Source organism: Carettochelys insculpta, chromosome 4 (assembly GCF_033958435.1).
Source record: "Carettochelys insculpta isolate YL-2023 chromosome 4, ASM3395843v1, whole genome shotgun sequence".
NCBI classification, from domain to species: Eukaryota; Metazoa; Chordata; order Testudines; family Carettochelyidae; genus Carettochelys; species Carettochelys insculpta.
In genome coordinates, this window is record NC_134140.1 from 90361238 (window position 1) to 90381753 (window position 20516).

General features: G+C 40.1%; 1 protein-coding gene across 3 annotated transcripts in view; it reads right to left on the minus strand.

The window, feature by feature from the left end:
* Window positions 1-20516, minus strand: part of NAA15 (N-alpha-acetyltransferase 15, NatA auxiliary subunit) — a 66971-nt gene that overhangs the window by 35845 nt on the left and 10610 nt on the right. For all 3 annotated transcript variants that reach the window (XM_074993289.1, XM_074993288.1, XM_074993290.1), the window contains exons 2-10: window positions 12175-12259; window positions 10691-10795; window positions 9751-9908; window positions 6152-6286; window positions 5811-5964; window positions 3607-3726; window positions 2631-2726; window positions 2388-2494; window positions 1493-1565 (exon numbers count right to left, since the gene is read on the minus strand). In XM_074993289.1, the coding sequence (XP_074849390.1) occupies window positions 1493-1565; window positions 2388-2494; window positions 2631-2726; window positions 3607-3726; window positions 5811-5964; window positions 6152-6286; window positions 9751-9908; window positions 10691-10795; window positions 12175-12259 (1033 nt within the window). The remainder of the gene's footprint in view (window positions 1-1492; window positions 1566-2387; window positions 2495-2630; window positions 2727-3606; window positions 3727-5810; window positions 5965-6151; window positions 6287-9750; window positions 9909-10690; window positions 10796-12174; window positions 12260-20516) is intronic.

Sequence of the window (20516 nt, forward strand, 5' to 3'; positions counted from 1 at the left end):
GGCAACAATGTATTTTTGTCCCACTACAACTATCTTTAAAAAGCTTAAAACAAAGCTGGTGTTGGAATAAAAACCATCTACAAAAGAAATATTTACTTCAGCTTTTTTCAAAAGTAACCTGAAATTACACCTACAGATTTCTCCTTTTTGTGCAACACATATCACAACTCTGAAACAACTGAGCCTCTCATCCTGTAAAGTGCTTAATTAAGGCAGTCAGTAGAGCCCATCCCAGACAATGTTACATTCAACATTTGCACAAATTGGAAGCAGAGCACCCAGTACCAAAACAAGTCCAAAAGTTTTAATCCTTCAGTACTTAGGCCATGATTTACCCCACAAGTATATTTTTACTTTTAATACTTTCTCATCTATGAGAATTCAAAAAGATGACTGAGTTTTGTTCAGCCATGTCCACGCAGATGTTTAAAGTTTAAAAAAGAAAGTATAAGTTTATCTTAAATTTTTAATTCAGTTTGAGAGACTGGCTTAATTCAGTTTAGCTAAATAGTGTAAAATAGTAAGAGTATGTCAAAATGAAGTAAGCTTTCTATTAGTTGAAGAGTGTCTCCATGCTACTTGCACTGATTTGAAGAACACTTCTTTAGTTAACTGGAGCACGTTTACAAGCAAACAATATTTGCATATTCAAGGATGGATGAATTTTTAACTAACAGCCCAAAGAAGGATTTTACAAGATTGTGAAACAACAGCTGTCACGTATTGAATAAGACAAGATATCTAAATAGGGAAATTTTAACTCAGAAGTTCTCTGTAAAAAGAAAGATTTATTATAACAAGAACAACAGACACTAAATAATATGCATACACTTACAAAATAAGCCATTTTTATTTCACATGATGGCCATAATTCCGATTCTCTCCTCACCCCATTTAAGGATATCCAAAGCTACGGTATCTTGAAAGCTACAATCTATACTAGCCCAAATCTGCAAAATGGCCATGCAAATGCCCATTTTGACGATTACTAATGAGGCACTGAAATAGATAGGAATCAACACATAGGAATAAGAGGATTTCAGAGTTCCCGGGGTCCTTTCAAAAAGAAGCCCTATCTGGACAAGCCGCATGGCACCGAGCTGCAGCAATTTTGAAGTGCCGTGGCCGCCGGCATGCTAATGAGGCGCTGAATATGTATTTCAGCACCTCATTAGTAATCTTCAAAATGGCCATTTGCATGGCCATTTCGAAGATTTGGGCTAGTGTAGACACGGCCAAAGTGAGTATAGAGAACTGCATAAAGCTAAAACAACATGCTTTTCAAGTACCGATCTAGAACGTATTATAGCACTCAAATTCTAAAGAGGGCAACCACTCCATTCTCTACTTTCAAAAGAGTTTAGGGCTTTTTCCTATTCCTTCACCCCTTCTGTGGACCTGCCAGAGTTGTTACATATAACACATGATAGGCACTTGTTACATATAACACTTGATGGATGTTTTCATGGAGTATTAAATCATTGTCACTCACCATTCGGGTTAAATAACCTGCAGCTTTTTAGAGAAGTTTCATAACCTACCACCAACTCTTCTATAATTGCCACCTACACATGCAAAGACAAGAAATATTTGTTATCAACGTGTTATTTCACTTCAATATGAATATGATTAGAATAGTTCGTATGGATAATGCCCGGTAAGAGATCTAATTATCCTAAGTCCCAGGAGAGAGGGGAACATGCTCAATTCCCAGCTCTCCTTTTGGCATGTAGTAATCCTCACAATTTTATGAACACATACACCAAATTGGCTTCTTCTAGTAGTTGTTCATGGTTTGGTACAGCAACTAATGTAGAAAACAGCTATGTAAATTTGCAGTTGGAAATGTAGTATTAGATTTTTGCTTCCGTGACCTAGAATAATCATAAAAATCAAATCAGTGACAGTAATATGAAGTACAGGTTGATCCTCTCTAATCCAGCACTCTCTCATCCAGCAACATCTGCAATCTGGCATGATTTTAGTTAGCCAGACGACCACTTTTCATGGGTGTGACCAAGTCTCCCATGGTCCCATAAAGTTCATTTACAGTCATCAGTCCTGACTCTCGGTGTTCTGTGCTGTTATTTAGCTGTAACTTAATGCTAAACATCTTCTAAGAGCCCAGTAAGCAGTGGAAGTGTTGATAATGCACTATACAATAATGACCTCCTATAGTCTGGCAAATTCTCTCATTTGGCACCAGTCAGGTCCCAAGGGTGACAGGTGAGAGAGGTTCAACCAGTAGTATCAGCTGGAAGATCCCAACAGAAGCACTGAACTTCCAGGCCAAAGAAAGCTCCAATTTATCATGAAGTTGCTTTTATTCCTTTAGTGTGCAAGAATAAACACAAATTGTTGCCAAAAGAACCAGAAAATTAATTTACCTTTTCTTTATCTTTGTACAATGATCTCAAAGTATTAAAAATGGGTGGACAACCTTTGCTGAAATTCATCCTCAGAAACTTGTCCAGACATTCCTTCAACTTTTCACCTTTGGGGGAAAAAAGCCTGTTGAATTTTTTTTTTAACCAAATATTACTTTGCAGTTTTAACTTTTTAGATTGTTAAATAAGAAGTTATTAAACAAAGTGAAACTATTTTTATTTTCGTGTCAAAAATGCACTTACCAGATAAAAAGTTTAGAGGCAGTCTTCTTGGAACCAGTCCCCTGGGGTACTTAGTCCAAGCCTCTTCATAGATTTTGAGCCTCTCTAGCATATTGGCTAAAACAAAACAAAATTCTGAAACTACTAAAAAGAATCTTTTCTGGCAATTAAATAAACCCCAGAATACATAGCATGTAGTAGCTGTATACTAATTAATTGAATTGTATTGAAGTGCTATCAAAGGCCCAAAGTAAACAAACAGAAAGAAATTATACTTCTGTATGACATCTGGTATTGACAATACACACAACTATAAATGAAAGATCAGAGAAAAAAAGATTACTTCAAGAGAGTCCATTCTAAAAATAATTTTGCCTTCTATTTCTATCATTTATACAATCTGCCATTTTTATTTATCTTTCACCAGACAAAGATAAAGAAGACAACAACAGGAGAAAAAGTTTAGCAATTGATATAAAATAATGTTAATGACAAAAACATAATAAATCCCTACTATGTATCAAAAACTATACTAGACATTGTCAAACATAAGCAACCTTTTAAGAACATACTACACGTTTTGAATGCATAAGTAAAGTAAAAATAGAGTACACTGAGTAAAAACAGATTCTCTGTTAGAGGGGTTCTCTAACTTCACTGGACTGTAACCCCCTCCTGACCACAAAAATTGCTACATAACCCTGGGGGCTGAGGTGGGGGGACACACTCAAGACTGTGCCCACAGGAGCTCTGCTGCCAAGGGTGGGGGAAAAGGCAAAGTCTGAACCCCACTGTCCAGGAGCACAGGAGGCAGGAGCCCAAGGGCTTCAGCCCAGATAAAGGGACAGTAACTTGAGCCCCACTTCCCAAGACTGAGGCCCTCAGGCTTTGGCCCCAACAGTAAGGGTCAGGCTTTAGCATCATCCTCCCAGCTTCAGCAAATCTAAGCCAGATCTTATAACCACTGCTTTATTAATTATAAGATGTAATTACTTACCGGGTTTAAGTGCCTTTTCTAAACCTTTGTAATAAGCCCAATTTTCAGGATTCCTTTCTTGCAATCCCCTGTATACCTCAGCTGCTTCCTCCAGCCTGCAGAGTTGTAACAGAAGTTCTCCTGTTTAAAATTCATAAAATTATACACTGAGTTTGAGGGGGAATGCAACAGCTAAACATCTATAGTACTAATCTGACTGTTAGATATCTCTAAATTCTTTGTTAATCCAGGCTGCTTAGACATGAACATAAATGGCATGAAATAACAGCTATAATTTTAATCCGATTGAAAAACAGATTAAGTAATTTTTTCAAGATATATAGAAGACTATGGAAAAGCCCATATTCAAGACTCAGACCTAATTCTCAGTCCTGTTACTTAACCAAAATTTGTCTGGTGTTCATTTAGTACATGTTGAACCTCTCGAATTTGACACCTGATAGGTGCTGGACCACAGACAGTCAATTCTTTCTAAAAGCACTGCCAACATTTCTGCCGCTTACTGAGCTCTTGGAAGACATTTAGAGGTACATTAGAGCTAAGTAACAGCAAACAACGCAGAGCAAAACAATTTAATGTGACTACGCGAAACATGGGCACACCCAGGATAAGTGATCATCCAGCTAACTAAAATCAAGACGGATTTCAGATGTTGCCGGCCGAGAGAGTTCTGGATTAAAGAGGTTCAACCTGTATGCATACTACTACTACTAGACAGCTCAAATACGTCGCAATTTGCAGAAAAATAGTGGGATATTATGCATCAGAAATAGTATGTAAACTTGTAATTAAAGAGCCTCAAACTCAAAGGACAAAGCTAAAGATCCCCATACATCAATTTTGCCATTTCCTGACTTGTGTTTGCAAGATAAAAACCACTATGTGCTTTTATGTAAAACCATGGGAATAATCTCAATGACTTCAGTGCGATAATTTCTGTGCTTAAAGCATGTACAGTATGTGCAGGATCAGGCCATGGGATCTCCACTGGGAACTTCACTGTCACAAGTAGTTTTTTTCTACAAAATTTACAAAGAAAGGCAGTACGTGGAGCTTTGTAGCTTCAAAGCTCCAATGTTTTGGAAGCCTACTGTATGAGAGCATTTAAATTTTATAATATGAAATCATTTGGATAAACATCATGAGAACACTGCCATTCTTGAAAAGAAAATGGAACACTGCTACCCTCAAAATTAGACTCCAACATTTGTTCTGTATTTGGTTATTTACCATCAAATTACTTTGTACAAGACACATGCATATGAATACTATCAGTTAAACAGTCATTATCATTCACTGAAAAAGAGCTGTGTGGGGCTGAAAAGCTAGTCTCTCAACAAACAGAAGCTGGGCCAATAAAAGATAACATTGCACCCATCTGTTCTAACAGCCTGGGACCAACACAGCTGCAACCACAGCACCATTACCATTCACTACTATTAGGATAAATCATCTAAATAGAGAATTTAATTCATGTCCAAACTCGTGGTATACTATCCCAGCAATATATTGTAGTTGAAGCTTGTGTTTTACATAGCATTTTTCATGCCAAAATCTTCTGTGTATTATATACACGCAAGCATCATGGAACCATGTCCGCTCTTCAGGTGGTGCAGAACCTGAAATATTAGCCTATGCTGACTAATATTCAGCAATGGCAAGAAAAGGTTACATCTACTGGAAATCTCCTACATTCACTAAATATGATGTGAGCTATGGTGTACTTTTAAAGGGATAAAATCCAGTTGAAAATAATTAACACACAGTTTCTTACAAGTATTATTGACAGCTCCTTATACTATGAAAAGTAAATTTTAAAATTTGTTTACTCTCACAGTTAGCCTTGTTCATTTCCCAGTTTGAGCAATAAAAATTAATAGTCTGACTGCCCCACTCCCATACCAATACAATCAATACTGCAATATATAGGATGCAAACACTTCAAAGTATGTTTAAAACTGGATTTTTTGTAAAAATGAAGTTTAACAAAAAACTTATGAACATTAGAAAGGCCAGTGAAAATAGTTATTGCTTAGTTGCAGACCTACACTAGCTTATCTGATGTATTTTCATAATTCAGTCTTGTAAAAAATATATGTTATCTTTTGATTTTTCAAACAATGTATACATGATACACAGACAAGATTCCACAATGCAGAAATGTGCAAGCACAAGGAATGACCGAAAACTGAAGAGGATATTACCTTTAGTTTCTTCAACAGCTAGTTTATCACAGATTTGCTTTTCATAGGTAACAAGGTGCTCCAAGGCTTCTTTGTAGAGTCCTGCTTCTCGGAGGACTTGATTCTGATACAACAACAGCTCACTGTACTCATAGTCCACTTTATCAGGAGATGTCTGAATGTAAACAACATATATGAGCACACACTCCTGAAGCATACACTTACATTTAGGGTAAACTAAATTAATTTGATTTTAAAAATATAAATTATATTAAATTATTTGTGTGTTTAAAACACCATTCCTTTTTCTAAGTCTCACAGCTAATTAAAATGCGAAGAATTCCATGTTTTCTTTTCTATACCTGTTGAGTCTTCCTAAACTCCTCTAAAATCTTTGCTGCCATTTCATAGTCTTCCAAAAGATGATAAGCAATAGCATAACCAATCCACGAGGCTCGCTGTGCAGGTCGGAGCTGAAGTAACTGATACCTAGTTTCCTGTAAGAAAGTGACAACTACTAATTTTTCTGTTCTTATAGCCTCTAAAATTCTCCAAAAAATATTATAACTTTAACATTTAAATACATTTTATTAAGATCCTTAACACAGCACAATCCAAAAACTAGCAATTGTCCCAAATTAAAAAGCTTGACCTTAGATAAAGTAAAAAAAGTAATATTTAACTTAAATAGCAATAAAGGGAATTTTTTTCCAACTAACCTGTCCTTGTGAGCCAGATTAACATTCATGTAGGCATCATGACATGTTTTGCCCCATCCAAAAACTGCTACATAAAGAGCATCACTTAAGCAGTTTCAATTAGCGAACCAGGGAACAGTTGTTGTTTTTTTTTTTAAGTAATGACTCTTCAAATTTATCAAGTCTGTACATATTCAATCAGAGTTGCAACCCATTCCCACATGAGCACTTGCATGAAGAATGGCTCATGTTAAATAGCCTCCATCTTTATGTAGCTTACAGCTGCATTCGTAAATGCTAATTGGTTAGTTTGGGAAGCTAGATGTACAGTTCTCCAGGGAGTAAGAATAAGTTACACACTTTGTGCAGTAACGATGGTTCTTTGAGATGCATGTCCCCATGGGTGCCCCACTCTGGGTGTCGGTGTGTCCTCAGGCTGGCACTAGGAGATTCTTCCATAAGCATAGTTTTCTGCACCGCAGATATGCAGTAGCACCTCCTTGTGCTATCTGGTGCACACACAGCACGAACCCCTCCATTCCTTCTCTACCCAAGCAAACCAAGCTGGACACTCCAAAGCAGGGAAAAGAGAGAGGAGAATGGAGCACCCACGGGGGCACATATCTTGAAGAACCATCGTTACTGCCCGAAGTGAGTAACTTCCTCTTCTTCAACTAGTGTTCCCATGGGCGCTCCACTCTGGGTTACTATAAAGCAGTAGTTGCACTTTTGAGCTGGATTTGGAGCACAGTAACATCTACTGCCAACAGAACTGCTGGTCCTACTTCAGTGGAAGAAGCAATGAAAGATGAGAACTTAGTGCTGTACAAACACGTTGCTGGAAGACCAAGTTGCTGCCTTGTGTATCTCTAAGGGGTATGTTCTTGAGAAAGACAGTAGTGGAGGACACAGACCAAGTAGAACAGGCAGTGACAACACCTGGAAGCTCCCTTTGATCAAGTGCATAACAAGTGTAAATACAGGTGGAGATCCACCTGGACAGCTGTTGAGATGAAATGAGCAGACCCTTGGACCATTCCACGAAGGATAGGAAGAGCCTAGGAGACTTGTGCCAAGGCCTCATGCAGTCAAACTACAAGGCCAATGCCCATCAAACATCCAGGGAGTGCCATGCTGCATATGCAGGATCGGAGTGAGGCTTTGGGATGAATACAGGTTAGTAGATAGTTCATTGATGAGAAATGGAGAGGGAACCTTAGGATGACGGCAACGAGTGACTCTGTCCTTAGTAAACACAATATAAGGAGGTTCAGCCATGAGAGCATCATGCTCCCCAGCCCTCCTGGCCAATGCGATGGCAACTGAAAATGAGACTCTCATCGACAGATGGAGCCAGGAACATGTTGCCAGGTATTCAAAGGGCAGTTTCATGAGGCAGTTGAGTATATGGGTAAGGTCCTAAATAAGGACTGGAGAATGTATTGATAGGAAGGTGTTTTGCAGGAAACGTTTGGTGATGGGATGGGCAGGAAAGGAAATCCCATCCTCCACTTGGTGGAACACTGCCAACTCCGCGGCATGCACCTGGATAGTACTAGGGGCTAGGCCTGACTCACGCAGGAGCAACAGGTAATCGACAACAGGATGGGGTGCAATTAGAGGAGATATAAGATAGCTAGTGCCCCCCCCATGAGGGAACCGTTTCTACTTGTAGAGGTCGGACCTTTGTGGTTACGTTCAGTACCCTGGGTACATGTGCGCTCACTGTAGTGATGTGATGCCAAAGGTGCCAAGTCCACAGTTTTATAGCCTCTGCACTCATGGACAGAGTCTGAACCCACCCTAACTGTCGATATAATACATGCAAGTGGTGTTGTTGGCGAGGATGTTGTCCAACCTGTGCGAGAGATGCGACTGGAAATGCCTGTGAGCGTACCAGACCACTTTGAGTTCCAGGAGGTTTATGTGGTGCATTTGCTCAATGAAGGACCATTTGTGCTGGTCCGTGCGAGATCCCAAATAGGTACCCCATCCCACAAGAGAAGCATCCATAGTAAGGGTAATAGAAGAAGGCGGCTGGTGGAACAGCAACCCAGTGAGAACATTGTCTGAACAAGTCCACCACTAAAAGGAGGAGATAATGCACAGTGGTACGGCCACGGTTTTGGACAGCAGATCCCTGGCTGCGGTATTACAGATGGCCAGCCAAGAATGAAGACACCACATGTTTGTGGTAGCGCCCATGTGACCCAGCAGCTTTAGACAGACACATACCATCACAACGAGGGACACCAGCACCATCAGGATGAGATCGCACAGGGCCTGGAATCTCTAGAAGGGCAGAGTGGCTCTGGCAGTGGTAGTGTTTATGTGAGCCCCAGTGAACTCTCGGGACTGTGAGGGCTGAAGTGTGAACTTCTTGTAGTTTATGTGGAAGCAGAGACTTAACAGGAAGTCCATGGTGACCCACATCATGCAAAGGGCCTCCGGGAATGATGGTCCTTTAAGGAGACAATCATCCAGACAGGGGAAAATGATGGCCCTGTACTGATGCAGGTGGGAGGCCATGACCACCAGAGACTTGGAGAACACCTTGCATGCAGTGGAGAGTCCAAGCGGGAGAACCCAGTACTGATAATGGTGGGACCCCACCTTAAACCGGAGGAAATGCCTGTGTGTTAGGTGGATTGTGATGTGGAAATAGGCATCTTACAGATCGAGACCTGAGAGTGAATTGTTTCTGTCACAGCAGCTCTTACTGGCTATGTGAGCAGTCAAAAGGGAGGAACGACCACAGCCAACAGGCATCAGCAAAAGGAGGAAGACATGGAAGAGCACCATGGCTGCCTACCCCACAGCACCAACTGGAGCAGCACTTTCCCTACACTACCTACCTCTAGCTTCCCGCCTCTGACCTGGAGGAGATGTGGAGCTGCTCATGGGACTGACACATGGGACTGCCAGTTTAGCTTCGGGTGGACCAACATTTGGTGTCCCTCCAGTACCACCCACAGACTCAGGCTCATGGATCCCAGGGGGCCATGGACACCCAGCTAAGAACTGCTGTTTTAGTGAATAATTCTGACAGAAAGAGAACCTAACTTCAGACAAAAGTTATGAAAAAGTAGACTTCTGCATATCTGAATATGAATATGTGTTTCATATATTAAAATGTAAAAATTTTAATGGTTTGATTCCTATGGTCTTGAACCTGAAGAAACTACATGCAAGTTTTTAATTAATGCAATAATCCTTTACTCTGTTTCCCTGGAAACCTATAAAAATGTAAATACTCTACTTACCCTGTAACCCTCAAGATCCCTCATTTGAATCTGAAGCAGAGAGAGATCTCTCAAGATCTGAAGATTGTCTTTATCCCATTTCAGTGCATTTCTGTAACATTTGATAGCTTCATCATACTTCTTGTCAGACCTCTGGAGAAGACCATAGACATGCCAGCCTGGAAAAGTATGTTAAGGGTACTACTGCATCTAAGGTGGAGAAAATCAATCCAGAATGGCAGAAAAAGAGTGCCTGGTAGGTTTAATTAAAACAAAAGAAAGTCCAGCTTTGTAACGGATAGTAGAACCACGAGAGATGTCTTCTTCAAATGTACTAAGAACATTCACACTGACAATATAAAGCTTTTAACCAATTTACATTACAGGAATGTTTGTGTCTGTATGAAGTCAATTTTCCTACTGTTAAAAACAAATAGGAAAGATTTTTTTAAAGAACTATCAACTTGTATTTTCCCCATTTTTAAATATAGGTCTCAAGTATGGCACACAAATTAGTATGTATTTAAACATCAAGCATGCTGCTAGTTCCATTGATACCAAAAGAGTAATCATGTGCTTAAAGCTAGGCACATGCTTACATACATTACTAAAATTAGGTCCACAGCCAACAATTCTGAAGTTAAAAGATTATACCTGCCAATGTATTAGAAAAGAACAGCTGATTTTGATTCAACAACTACGATTCTTCCCAAAAAAGCAAGAATGACATTTTAATTGTTTGTACTTCCAAGGACAGCTTTGGGACGAACAATTTAGTTATGAAATTGTACAGAGAAATTTAACCAAAACATACTTGTACATCTATATACATGTTAAACTTACTGTTTGCACACTTTCAACAGCAAAAGATGTTAGCTCTGCTCATTCTATAAAATAAGCAGTTACTCTTGGAACAGCCTTCTCCAAATTCACAAATGGAAGGTACATTCAAAAAGGATACAGACATGACTCTTTAAGTCATTCCGTAAGCCTTTACGCACTAGTTCATATGCTTCTTCTTTCTTGCCTAGACAGTTCAGTGTTAGTCCTTTCATCGCCAGGGTTTCTAAAAAACATTAGGATTCAATTGGCACCAATCTACTATTTTCTTAAACACAACAGATGTTATACAAACTAATAACTTAAAGCACACAAATATTTATACTTAGAACTCAGGAAAGTTAGTGGCACAAAGATTCCATTATTCTATTTTCACACACAAAAGATTGTGCTTGTAGTTTATTCAGTTAGCATATGGGGCTCAAACAGTACGTTCTCGATTTTATTTCCAGTTAAAGTGAGCCAGTCTTCTACTTTAAAACACGTCAGTTTTCCCTGTGTACAACAGTAGGCAGACACAGTCTTCCCCTGCTGGAATGGAGTGCCGTACCTGTTTAAAAACAGGTTGAAGCTCTCTAATCTGGAGCATGCTCATCCAGCAGCATCAGTAACCAGGCGAAATTATAGTCAACTGGATGACCACTTATTGTGGGTGTGACCAAGTTTCCCACAGTCCCATGAAGTTTTGATTACAGCCACCAGTCCTGGCTCTCAGTGTTCTGTGCTGTTGTTTAGCTGCAGTTTACCCCTAAATGTCTTCTAAGAGCCCACTAAGCAGCAGAAGTTTTGGTAAATGTGCGAGACAATATTAATCTGCTGCGGTCCAGCAAATTCTCTCATCCAGCACTGATCAAGTCCTGAGGGTGCTGGACCAAAGAGGTTCAACCTATAGTCCATTCTTGAACAGAAAAGGCATTCATTTAAAGCACATTTCAGAAAATAATCATGCCAGTCTAATAGGTAAAAAAGGAAATACCCTCTCAAAATGCCAAAAAGAAAGGTTCAACCCAAAGACAAATTGGGGGGGTGGGGGGAAGAGGGTATGGGAGAACCACTTTTTTTCTCTCTTCCAAACTGTTTTCTCCTCATTAGACGGGCAGGATAACAATTCTAAGTGCAATGTATGCGCGCTGAGCTACCAAACTCTTCCTCAAATCCTGTACTGCTTATCCAGATATGAGAAATAGAAATAATAAAAGGACAAGCAGTCCTGTAGCACCTTAAAGATTATCTAATAAAATTGTTAATGAGCTTTCATGGGTAAAAGCTCATGACAGCTCATTACAGAGTAAATCTGTCAGTCTTTAAAGAGCTACAGGACTGCGTGTTATTTGTTAAACTACAGACTAACGTGGCTACCCCGATCAGAATAAAAAGGACAGATATTTAAAATGTTCCATTAACAATGAAGTATTAGATTATGGTACAGGGTTTCCAAAAGTTATATTTCATCAGTTTCCTCTTCAAATTTTTTAACCAAAGGACAAACAAAAAGATGCTAAAATATTTAAAAAGTTTTACAGAAAGTCTTAAAATATGTATTATTTGTCTTACAGCATACCATAAGCAGGCTATGGTAGTTTTATATGTCATCAGAAGCCTCACCTCCATGTTCTGCAAACTTTGGATTAGAAAGGATCTGTTTACAAAACTTCAGCCCATTTCTGTACTGTTTATGTTCATAACACCTCTGCAGAAGAATGACAAAGTCAGTAACCTAATTCACAAAAGTAATAAATGTTTACCATGTTAAAATAAAACACTATAATTTCATATATTAAAATGTCTGTTTGGACAGTTTTGGATTTTAAAACACAAATAGGCCATGTTCCTTTAACATACCATTATAGTGTTAATATCATCAGTCATTTATACCAATATCTTGGAGACTGTTGTTTTAAATTATTTGAGTTTTTTTGTACCCAACAAAGCTATTTCACATTGTTAGCAATTTTATTAACCATACAATAGGAATGTGACACTTCATCAAAATTAAGAACACATCTACATACTTGGGCTAGGAAGTTTAGATAAACACTTACCACAATATAAGGGATTCATATTTGAAGATAATATTCCTGTTAGGGCTGCCAAGCAATTAAAATAATGAATTACGCTCTTAAATAATAGACTATATTTGTTTGTAATTGAAATCAATATATTTCAAACCATCCAAACAGAATAACAAGTGTACAGTGCTCACTTCATTTTTGATTCAAATACTTGCATTGTAAAAAAACAACATACTATCTTTTTATTCACCTAATACAAGCACTGTTGTGCAATCTCTATCTCTAAATCTCTAAAAATTTGATTTGCAAATGTAGATATGTAAAAGAAATTGCATTAAAAACAAACGATGTAAAACTTTACAGCCCACAAGTCCATGCAGTTCAAACTAGTTTGAAAGTGATAATGCCGCCTATTTCTTGTTTGCCATTTCACCTGAAAGTGAGGACAGGCTTTTAAATGGTGCTGTTGCAGCCACTGCCACAAGATATTGATGAGCCAGACGTGCTGAAGATTCTTATGTGCCTTCAACCACCATTCCAGAGGATGGGTCCATAATGATGATGGGTTCTGCCTGACGATGATCCAAAGCAGAGAGAACCAACACCTTTTCATTTTCATCAGAGCCAGATGCTAGCAACAAAAGTCAGATATTCCTTTTTGGAGGTTCAAGTTTGTAGTTTCTAAAATGGAGTGTTGCACTTTTAAGATTTCTGAAAGCATGCTCCACACCTAATCCCTCTCAGATTTTGGATGACACTTCAGATTCCTAAACCTTGGGTTGAGTGCTGTAGCTATTTTTAAAATAATCTCACACTGGTAATTTCTTTGCATTCTGCTAAATCTGCTGTGAAAGTGCTCTTAAAATGAACATACTTTGGGTCACCATGCAAGCTTGCTATAAAATGAAATATATGACAGAATCCAGGTAACACAGAACATGCAGGCAATTCTCACCCAGTGAGTTCACTCACAAATTTAATTAACACTTTTTTTTTTTTAAAATGAGCATCAGCATGGATGAATGTCCTCTGGAATGGTGGCCAATCAAGAAGGGGCACATGAATGGTTAACATATCTGGTATATAAATACAGTAAAATTCCTTTAATCCTGTATGTCCAGGACTGCACAGGTGCTGAATTACCAAATTTTCTGGAAGTCACCTCCCCACACGTCCCCAGCTTCACCACCATGGCGCCTCCCCCCAGCTTCTTCGCCACCCCTGCATTCCTCCCACTTCACTATCCCCGTGCTCCTCTCACTTCACCACCCCTGCGCACCCCAGCTCCAACCCCTGCACTCCCTGGCTCCAATCCCCAAAAGCCCTAGCTCTGCTCCATCCCCTGGACCCCATGCAGCCCTAACCCACACCAGGCTTAACCCTCCGTCCCTCTCCCACAGCCCCAACACATAACCCAAGCCCCCCAACTCATGCAAATTTCAAGGTACACGAGGGTTACATAGAACGCAACCCTGGCATATTTCAGAGGACTACCATATGTCGGACCATCAAATATTTCCAAGTTGTCTCCGTAAATGGTATTATTTTTGCTAAATGTTGGACTATCAGGATTTCCTAATCAGAGGCCAGATTAAAGGAATTTTACTGTATCTTGCAATATCAGATACAAAAGTGGCATGTGAATGCCTACTCTCATTTTCAGCATAAAGTTCCACAGTTATAAGCAAACTTGTTTGCATTAGCAACTGGCTGAACAAAAAAGTAGGACTAAGTGGACTTACAGGCTTTAAAGTTTTACAAACATTTGTTTTTGAGTAGTTATGTAAGGAAAAACCCTTATATTTGTAAGCTGAACTTTTATGACAGAAAATGCACTATAGTACTTGTATGAGATGAAATGAAAAATACTATTTCTTTTGTATTTTTACAATGCAAATATTTGTAATAAATATAAAATAAAGTGAGTAGTGTACACTTTGTATTCTGTGTTGTAATATATAAATACATTTGAAAATGTAGAAAAACAGGCAAAATATTTAATAAATTTCTATCAGTATTCTATTGTTTAGCAGTTTGATTAACCATAATTAATATTTTTAATCATAATTAATTTTGTTGTGCTAACTGTGAGTTAACCATGATTAACTAACAACCCTAATTCCTGTATAACAGTTGATATCCATGGAGAATCTCTATTATGGAAGCCATATCAGAGCTATATCCATATACATGAGTACCTAACTCCTTTAAAGCAGATTACCTTTTTTTAATTAAATAAACATGCTTTAAAAGCATTTAATCAACTTTGGCTTCATGTCCCCTTAAAGGGGGAACATAGCATAACAAATATTCTAGATGGACAAGTGGGAGAAGAGAGATTGTTGACTGTTCTTGGGTTACCCATGTCAGATTTATGTCCATTCATCCTTTGGCACAGAGACTGTCCAGTTTGTCCAAAGTACACGGCAAAGAGACACTGCTGGCACATGACAGCCATCCAACCTCAAGAAAATACTTAACAGCAGCCACACACTATTCCACAGAAACACTAGCCAAAGACCTATCCTTTCAACAAACCCTGCTGCCTACTTTGACCACATATCTATACTAGAGACACCATCACTGGACCTAACCACATCAACCATACTATCAGGGGCTCATACACCTGCACATCCACTAATGCGACACATGCCCCTCTGCCATATATATTGGACAAAATGGACAGTCTCTGTGCCAAAGGACAAACTGACATAAATCTGACATCAGGAACTGGAATACACATAAGCCTATAAGGGAATGCTTTAACCTTCCTGGACAGTCAATAAAGGATTTAAAAGTAGTAGGCATTCTTCTACAAAAGTATTTTACCACAAGATTACAAAGGGAAACATAGGAGTTTGGACTTCATTTGCAAGTTTGATGCATTTAACTTCAGGCTTAAACAGAAATCTCAATTAGCCTACACATTATGAGGGCTACCTTCCACATCTTTGATATTGCCAGAAATGGCACACAACCCACTTCTTTTACTCCTTCCACTGGTCCTATTAGTCACAAATGACACCCATTTTCCCCTCTTTTTTCCCCTCCTTACTGCTATATAAACCCTGGATTTCAAGTGTCCACTTCAAACCTGAGAATCTGAAGAAGTAGGTCTTACCCACAAAAGCTCATTATTTAGTAAATAAATGTGTTAGTGTTCAAGGTCCTATAGGACTGCTTGGTTTTGTGAAGTTACAGACTAACACAGCTACCCTCTAAGAATAATGAAAAAGATTTAAGTAAAAGAGAATAGAGGTTCAAGGTTAAAAAAAAATGTGCTAGAAAGAGTTACAAAATAAAATTACAGAACACAAAGTAGGGCTGACAATTAAGTTACCTTTATTATCTAATAAAGTAGTTTCCTCCCCCATACACTCCTTCAACAAGTCTTCTCTTCAGTGAACACATATAGAGGGTCTTTTCTGCCCTCTAACATACTGAATCAAGTCTTCTGTCTTTATCCATGGAAAGGGTGATCTTGTCTGTTATGTTTCTGTTTACCTCCAAGTGGCTTTGATTGTTTGCAGATGTCTTTGGTGGTTTTCCAGTGACTGTTCTTTAGTGAGATAATGGTAGGCACTTGAACACCAAATTACACAATTGGCTAGCCAGGGCAGAATGACAACCCCCTCCTACAGGGCTATATCTACACTAGAGACTTGTTGACAAAACTGGTATTTTGTTGGAAAACCCTGCAAAGTGTCCACATTCCCAAGGCATTCTGTACACAGTACATCAACAGAATGCCGCACTTCTGTCAACAGCATTCTGCCATTCCCTTGTGCGGCAGAACACCTCTGGTGACCAATTCTGTCAACAGAAAGCCGCTCTGGACATTCTGGGGGGCCCTCTGTCGATAGACAGTTTCCAGGAAACTGGGCAGCCCTGTCTGCTATATTCCTGGTTGGCCAGCTGGTCGCGCTCTGTGACAGAGCAGATCACTCTTTCAATCCGCTTGGCAGTCTGACTGCGACTGGTCAACAGAAGTTTTGTCAGAAGATATCTTCCAACAGAAATTTCTGTCGATAGATCGTTCTAGTGTAGACATAGCTTGTGAATGATTCACCACTACCATCAACCACCCTGGGCTCAGTGCCTGCTGGTGTCCTACGCTTCTCTCACTATTTCACTCCACCTTTCATCTTGTGCGTGGCGGCTTAGTTTCTGTAAACTAGCTCTACACCAATCTACTATATCATCTACCTATTCTCTGTGGGTTCTGCCTCTCCTATTTCAACCATCCATTATGCGGAATACCAGGGTTTTGACTTTTTGTTCATTCTGCAGATATGCAGAAATAGCTGTATCTTCTGTTATATAACTTTCTGCAGTAGTAGTTCTCTTTCAGCTGTATCTTCCTATATAATTGCTTGTTGATGACCTTCTACATCTATCCTATTCTCAAGATCTTTCTAAAACAACTCCTCTCAAATGCCAATATCCTTCACTTCAAATCTTTTGTTATCACCCATGTCTCACAAACTTACAACATGCTGCTAAATACACATTTTCAAGATGCTCAGCTTCCTTCCTAAACCGCCTCCATAACCACAGACCCCAAACTTGGGGTCCTATCACCATGGACCCCAAACTGATCTGACGAAGGCAATTTGCCAGAACAGGGAAGTCCCCTGCCACTAGCCACCCAGCCTGCTGCACCACTTCTCATCTGGGTGGCCCTCAGCCCTGGCCAAGCTGCCATAGCCCTGGCACCCACCCTAGTCGTGCTCTGAGCTTCCAGCCCTCTTGCTGTCTAACTCTTGCACACAGGGGCTCTCTGGCCTGGAAACATCCATGGTCCTGCTGGACAATGGATGTTGCTGGACCAGAAAGTCCTATTTTAAGGAAGTGCAACCTATATTGGCATTGTAAAAACAGTTAAGGAAAAACAATGTGCAAAAAATAGCAATGCAGTTAAAATTGTGGCTACACATACACCATCCTGATTCTCATATGTCAGCTATGTGAAGCTGTGGTTCGCCTTGCTATCCTCTTGGTATGCAATAATAGGGAAAAAGAGGTGACTTGTGAGGCCACATGAAACGTGTGGGAAGGCAAAAAGCTGATACCATGCAGCTCTCAGACAAGTGCGGATGATCAAGAGTTTGAGACTGCTGGACCTGTGTGTCAATAGAGTCTGCCCTGCAGCATTTGTTTGCTGCTTGAGATGCCTGTTACATTCTGATGCACTTCCTTCTCCTTTTCCTTCTGGATTCCTGTGCCTTCTCCTGTCTACTCTATCCCTTCTTGCTGTCCGCCATCTCCACCCTCCACGCTCTTTTTTTATGGTCTGATGCAGCAATGGCTTGCAGGATCTTACTGAACTTGCCCTCTTCTTTCTCCTTCACATCAACTTAAGGTGTTCCACGGATGTGGCGTGGTACCCACCAAGGTCAACTGTCAGCAGCTGCTGATTAAAAGAGAGAAGTATATTTGATTTAGATGCAGAACAGAAAAGGAAAGACATTTCAGAACTCCATTCCTTTATTCCAGGTTAAAAAAAAAATTACCTACTTATTAACACTTCAGCTTTGGAGTGCCTTTACACAGCACTATCTCTAGTCCCAGTCATGGTGAGTTGATCCATCATGAAAGGAGGGGGAGAGTATTCAATTGCATTAATAAAAATTTTAGACCTTATTCCATAAGTTCAAGTATAGGGGAAGGTTGGCACTATTTACCACAGGTGGTGGCGATTTTAGCTGATAGCTCACTCTTGAGGAAAACAAAAGCACACAAAGCACAATGGCTCCTGTATGCCTTTAGTCTGTTTAAAATACTGGTGCCAGATAAACTCATTGTAGAATCATCTACAGTGAAGGAAGAAATAAGATAGCCATCTCTAGAAACCTCTAGGAGAGGACTGCAGAGCACCTCCATAAACGTTTAACTGAGATCTCATAGAACGATATAAGAGGTGTCCCAGGTTACATAAACAAATTGCTATATGGGGTGGTCCTTGTCCCCACACCTAACCCAACAAGGAAATGAAAAGCAGATATCAATTCTACCTCCCTTTCTTGGGCCACTAGCACTTCTGTTAGGAGTAAAACAATGCAAAGTTGATACCTGTGTCTTGTTAACAGGGTGCCATCTTTAAATCTAAAACACTGCCAGAGAAAAGGAATGAACAGACCTATCCATGTATGGGGGGGTGGTAGCCATGTTAGTCTGCAGCTACAAAAATAACGAGAAGCTCTGTGGTACCTTATAGGCTAACAGATTTGCTGGAGCATAAGCTTTTGTTGGCAAAGACTCACTTTGTCAGATGCATGTTCTTTGCTCACGAAAGTTTATGCTTCAAGAAATCTGTTAGTCTAAGATGTCCCAGCGCTTCTCACTGCTTTTGCGCTTACTCAGGGTTTCTTTTCCCTTCACCAGGCTCATCTGCATTTGGCTGGCAGGACTGGCTAGATGGCGGTGAGGTCTCTAACAAGTTTTGGCTCATGGGATGGTTAGATCCCTCCACTGCATCCTCCCTACTACTACTCTTCACTGCTTACAGGTGGGAATCTCAGGCACCACCAAAGTTTTCATGGTAGTCTTGTGGGTGCTGTTATGAGTTCTCTGCTAAGTATGGCAGGCAGCTTGGTGTAAAGGTGTCAGGTCTACAGCTCAGCACAAAAGATCAATTATTGTGGTATGCCTGCTGCAGTTCCTTAATTTAAACTTGGCACTGGGGATACAGACAAAAGGATACAATCTTTTCATAGATGCGCTCATTCCTGCAGGTGATGCGTAACTATGTGTGCACAGCCTCTTCTACAAAAAGATCCAGGAGAGACAATACATTCTATCTATTGCCGGTATAAGTCAGTTCAGTGTATATGGCTGGCATGATCAGCTGCACACAAAAGGAGAGCAATTATATATGCTCACCAAACCAGGCAATCAGAAAAATTCAGAGTGTTTTTAAACAGTGTGTTGGGGTAGCTTAACGTAGTTACTGCAGCCTGGAACGGAGCACTGTGGGTCAGCTGCTGCAAGGTTGTTGAAATCAAGATAGGTCACATACCATCTACATTTGTGCTACATGAATTTCAATAGGTCAATCAGAGCTCAGTGCTATAAGAGGAGGTTGTTTACTGTGTTACTGCAATGGGGAACTTAGGTAAGATGGCATGGGCAATGGGTGACCCCACAGCTTGGGAGTGCAAGCCCCCAGCCACACTCCTTCTGCGCAAGACCCATGCCCCCCACTGTGGCCCCTCCTCTATACCAAACCTGCTCTCTCCCACCCACAGACCCACACATTGCAGTTGCTGTCCTCCAGTCCAGGAGCGTGTGGCCCAGCTATATTCCCCAGCCTCCATTCCCAAACCTCTGCCACCCACACAAAAAGGCTGCAAAGAAATGGAAAGCAGAGAAGAAACTGAAGTTTTTTAGGGATCCTGTGTGACTCAAACACTAATCGTTATGATGATGGCCAGCATAACTCAATCTACAAGTGACAGCACATTTTCTTTTTTAAACAGCTAAAGACCTTATCCTATGACCACTGAAATCAACAGAAAGACAATGAATGATTTCAACGAGCTTTGGATTAGAACCTAAGAACTTATTTCAAATTGAATGAAACACTTAACATCTGAGGCTCTGAAAATAAGGACCCAGCAGTAGTAGTTGCACGCTTTCTTGGGAAATGAACAAATCAATTATAGACAGGGTAGCAGTGTTCCCTGAAAGCTGAGCACTTTTTCGAGGTGCTACCCAGCTGATTAGCAGAGTGCCCACAGCCGCCCACAGTGGATAGCATGCGTTTTTATTGGTGGACATAGCACACATAGCTTAGTGCACATCACAAAATGTATTCCAGCCATGGATGGAAACAATTATCAAAAACACTACAGGGTAATTCTAGATTCCCTGCTTCTTTTTTCACATGTTGGTAGGCCAAAGATGACAAATTTATCTGACACTGGTGCTCCGACA